The following is a 4416-nucleotide window of genomic DNA, read 5'->3' as shown; positions in this document are numbered from 1 at the left end:
AGGGGCTTAGACAACAGATTAGATACTGAGAGAAATGTTTCCTGATCTGTTAAGATAACAGTCCCTTTAGGGGCTGGTTTCTCAGACACAGGTTAAGCCTAGTCCAGGACTAAAAAGCACTTTTGAGTCCAGGATTAGGCTTCTGTGTCCGGGAAATTGCCCCCTAAAAGTCTAGTTGTTAGTGAAATAATAATGAAAAGATCAAAATCTTAATTTGAATTGTCTGATACTCTATGTGCTGATGTTTGCGGTGTTGAATTACCGGTGACAATTAGCTGGCTGGCTAAGTCATTCAATGTTCATTCATGTGCATGGTTCCTGTCAAATGAACGTAGTAAACGACAATGAAATGAATACAACATTATTTCTACCCAGCTGTTTTGATGTTATGTAGTTTGACTTCTTGTGTGATTAACTAAAGGTGGGATGTTTTAGACGTGTAGTGATGAGAATCTAGTGTAAAATACCCAAAATGTATAGTCATGTATGATGTAACCCCCCGCCCAAAATAAGATCACACAACAAGGATGTCATTCATTAAAAAAATAGTGCTCTTTATTATAAATTATTGAAATGTCATATGAATATAAATATGTGCAAAGTTTTTAGTTCTGCCTGCTTCTGCGATCTCTTTTTCTTCAAACTCGTTCATGCTTCTACTGCAGCCAGTCACCTGGCTAGACAATAATGAATATCTTTATAAAAGATAGGAGAAAACCTGTTTGCATTTTTCTGTCAGTCATGTAAACATTGTCTGGTTTTAAGAAAAATAAATGGAACAGGATGAACCTTAGATGCTCTCTTTGAGAGGAAGAGAGAATCTCAGATTTTAATACATTCAATAGCAAGTGATATCTGGTATCCTGTCTGTGGCACAAATACCACCACATTCATCGGGGTATATTTCCTATCCACTGAGGGCCTACCCGGACTCTATTTCCTCTGTATATAGTGATGTTATTATCTCAAGTATAAAAGCAACCCCTCATTCATTTTTTTGTCATGCAAGAATTTGTTGTTCGGTCAAGAAACCGTTTTGTTGGTGAGTTCAGGGCAGGTTTGGCATGTTCAAATCAAAAGCCCTGCCAATCAAACAATCATTACACACATCTTCAACACCTTAAGTCTCAAATATCATTTTCTCCATTCGGCCATTTGTGTGCTTTAATATTGGGTCATAATTGGTTTGCAGTTCTGGATTTTTTTCTAACGAAATACACAAAAATTGATTCAAAGTGTAATGTTGGAGGTGGTGACGTTAAATGTCCCCTTTGGAACATGGGCTAGAATTCCGGTTGCTAGGCAGTTTCCTGGCAAGGCTGAGACAGAGATCCCAGTTTTCCCAGAGGAGGCCAAAAAGCTTGGTGCTCCGACCAACGCGTTTAATACTTCCAGGCTCAGGGCTAATGTCCATGACTAATATCCAACAGCCAGCTAAGGACAGTCATTACAGCCCATCCTGCTGTAATAGTTGAATGGGTAGGAGAGGCTGGTGTGTTTGTGTGTGTCTCTCAGGCCGGTGCCGTGCCACAGCCAGACCCCATGGGTAGCAGCAGTGGGAATGTGTGCTTCGTCAGAGGTGTGAAGGCAGGCAAGATGCTGGCTCAGAGCCTTCATCGACTGAAGAGAGAGAGCGGACCACAGGAGGAAGTTATTAGTCATCAGTGAGGTTAGAGTTGAGGTTGGGAAATAGTTATTTTCTGGTCCAATCGAAGGCATGCTTGACACACATCTGAACCAATTAGCAGCACGCCGACTGTCTGTTTAGCCTCTCAATGAACCAGTCCTCCTTTCTCTCTCTCTCTCTCCTTCTCTCTCTTTCTGTCTCTCTCTCACTCTGCATGAATGAGACTGGAAAGTCTGATGACGACGCCCACCTCTTGTCTTTTGGTTGGCAGCCTGTTGAGAGTGACTGGCTGACGTTGGACCAGTATAGCTCTACCCCTCATGGTAACGTTATATCACTCCTGGGCTTGGGAGACAGGTACAGTACAGCCCTTATGAGAACCACAATACCAAGCATCTTCTTCTTACTGTCTCAGACTGACTCATGCTGCTGCCTTCCCCTCTGCCTCGGCATCCTGATGTGGGTGAACCATCCCTCTAAGACACAGATACAGACAGTCATATTCACCCCCCCCCCAGTTTTGTGGGGTACTGCCACACTGTCTCTCACACCGGCCCAAGTCCCCTTCATAACGCCTTCATCAAGTCTGATGCCATGGAGGCACTACATGTCCAGAGAGGGGCCTAGATGGGCGCGTCGTACTCCTGCAGGAACTCTTTGAGCGGGTGGGGAAGCTGGTCCCGTTTGCTGGATATGTCCAGGTGACCGTTGACTGTTTTCCTACACAGGTGCTGCAGGCTGGACATAGTGGAGGAGAAAGGTTTGAGGAGCTCCAGAGGGATCTTCTCCCCTCCAGAGTAGATGTAGTAGGAGGCGTTCCCTCCCCTCGTGTTTTTCTCCACCAACGAAGCCCCTTTGGTGGGTGGCATGTAGTGGTGGACCAGCTTGAGCACGCAGTCGAAGCGGGGCACAGCCTGCATGCTCTTGGGGTCCGTCTGAAGTAAGAAGGACCCAGAGTCACACTGGATGCGCAGGTTCTTGGTGCCAGACGCCGTCTTGACGCTGAGCGTGAAGAAGTGTCGGTTGTCGGAGCTGTCGCGGATCAGGAAGGTACCGACGGACTCGGCGGCCAGCATGGCGTTGGCCTCCTTGCCATTGATAGAGCCCCAATAGAAGCCGCTCTCCTGGAGCTTGTGCAGGGTGGTGACGACGAGCTGGTACTGCACCTTGGAGCTGAAGGTCTTGTAACGGTGAGGCAGCCGCATGGTGGTGTCGAAGGGGCTGCTGCTCATGACGGAGTCAAACTTGCTGTGGGCTACCATGGCGCTGCACACCGCTTCTTTGCGACCTGCCTGGTGAGCACTGGGCACCACACAGACAACAGAAGACTAGAAGGAGGAGGTCGGAGAGTAGAGGTCACGAATCTCCCTACAGAGGTCAAGGCCTTTAGTTTTGTTGTTGTTGTGTCTGGAGAGGATAGTCCTGGAGAAAAAGCAGAGAAAATCATCAGTGTCCAAAGTATCTGCTCAGAGTGGACTGATTTGGGCATTGAGTGGACCTCAGGGCATTTGGCAATATGATCCAAATAACTGACGTTTAGTTTATCAACTCAAGATATTCAGTTCTATCATTTTAATTATAGAAATAAATAACAGTCGATAAAAGGTTTATTTATAGTGTAATTGTTTTAGGATTGAGAGTAATCTAATACTCCTCAACCCATGTAGCTCGCAGGCAAAGATTATGCGTTGGTTATTATTTCAAAGATTCCAATTAAACTTCTCTGGTTACATAGTGGAACATTTTTACCAATGAGGCCCTGTCTATTTTTTGTCCTGCAGCGGACTATTGAGAACCACACGAAGTAATATGATTCAACACCGCTCATGTTGCTATCGTCACTCCAATTACGCACTGCTACATGATTTATAACCATATTATTTACAACAAATCGCCTATATGGCGATTGTATGTGAAAAGTGAAAGTGAAAACATTATATTTCAGTAGAATAGACGTGATTTGCAATTTGCCTGCCGTGTACTCTGTCCTTCTCATTTACAGGAAAGTTTTTTTTTATCTCTGCCCTCCGGCTCAGTCACCGCGGTCAGTTCCAGTAAAGTCGAGCTGGCTAGTGAGCGGAATCCTTCAACTGTTGCATACAAAAGTCCCATGAAAAGTCCCATGAAAAAAATCGCTAATGATTTATAATGATACATTGTCTTCGCCTTTGCTACTTTTAAACAATAGAATGTCTTATTTCTTACCTTTTACGGTTTCTCTCTGTACTTGGAACTTTGAAAGTTTATCCAATTGCTTCAATCCCTTGAGTATATTTGTTTCCTTGAGCTTGATATCTTGTGTTGTTCAAATTGTAACAATTGTATCCTTGCTGATGTGCAATGTCCTGTATAGTGTCAGTTGTGTCCTTTGTCTGTGTTCTACCTTGGACTGACTGGACGTTGCTCGTACATCATTTGCCTCTTTAATGATCGCGCAGCGCTTGCGAGTAGCGCTCATAATGTGTCGGGAGGCTCCACCTCCTTGTTTTTCCAGTAAGGGCCTCTTGGCAGATTGTCAGTAAGAAATCGTTTTTTTTAAAGGACGATTCCTGGTATTCAACAGAGAAGTCCTCCCCTCCCCCGCTGTTCCTCCAAAATGAAGTTATGGAGTTCCAAGCAATAACTTTTCCTGCAGCGAATTGCGTGTAAAAACAGTCTGTTATCGCCGTTTTGTATTAGCTTTGCTGGTAAAAGTAATGTTATTATAATGCACTAATTGCATTATAATACCACTGGACTACTATATATTTAGCATGTTATAAACATTATAAGGTAATCAATATGTCCAA

The 4416-nt window shown here is 44.2% G+C and overlaps 1 protein-coding gene across 1 annotated transcript; it reads right to left on the bottom strand.

Moving 5' to 3' along the window:
• Positions 1 to 528: 528 nt before the first annotated feature.
• Positions 529 to 4073, bottom strand: LOC115207342 (suppressor of cytokine signaling 3-like). The gene is made up of 2 exons (XM_029774365.1): positions 3833 to 4073; positions 529 to 3049 (listed from the first exon to the last, which is right to left on the bottom strand). The coding sequence occupies exon 2, from the start codon at positions 2887 to 2889 to the stop codon at positions 2251 to 2253; it is 639 nt and encodes a 212-aa protein (XP_029630225.1). The 5' UTR covers positions 2890 to 3049; positions 3833 to 4073; the 3' UTR covers positions 529 to 2250.
• Positions 4074 to 4416: the final 343 nt, after the last annotated feature.

The sequence above is a fragment of the Salmo trutta genome, chromosome 1, assembly GCF_901001165.1.
Source record: "Salmo trutta chromosome 1, fSalTru1.1, whole genome shotgun sequence".
In the NCBI taxonomy this organism is placed as follows: domain Eukaryota; kingdom Metazoa; phylum Chordata; class Actinopteri; order Salmoniformes; family Salmonidae; genus Salmo; species Salmo trutta.
Note: the sequence above shows the minus strand (reverse complement) of the source record. Positions and strands in the feature narration are given on the sequence as shown.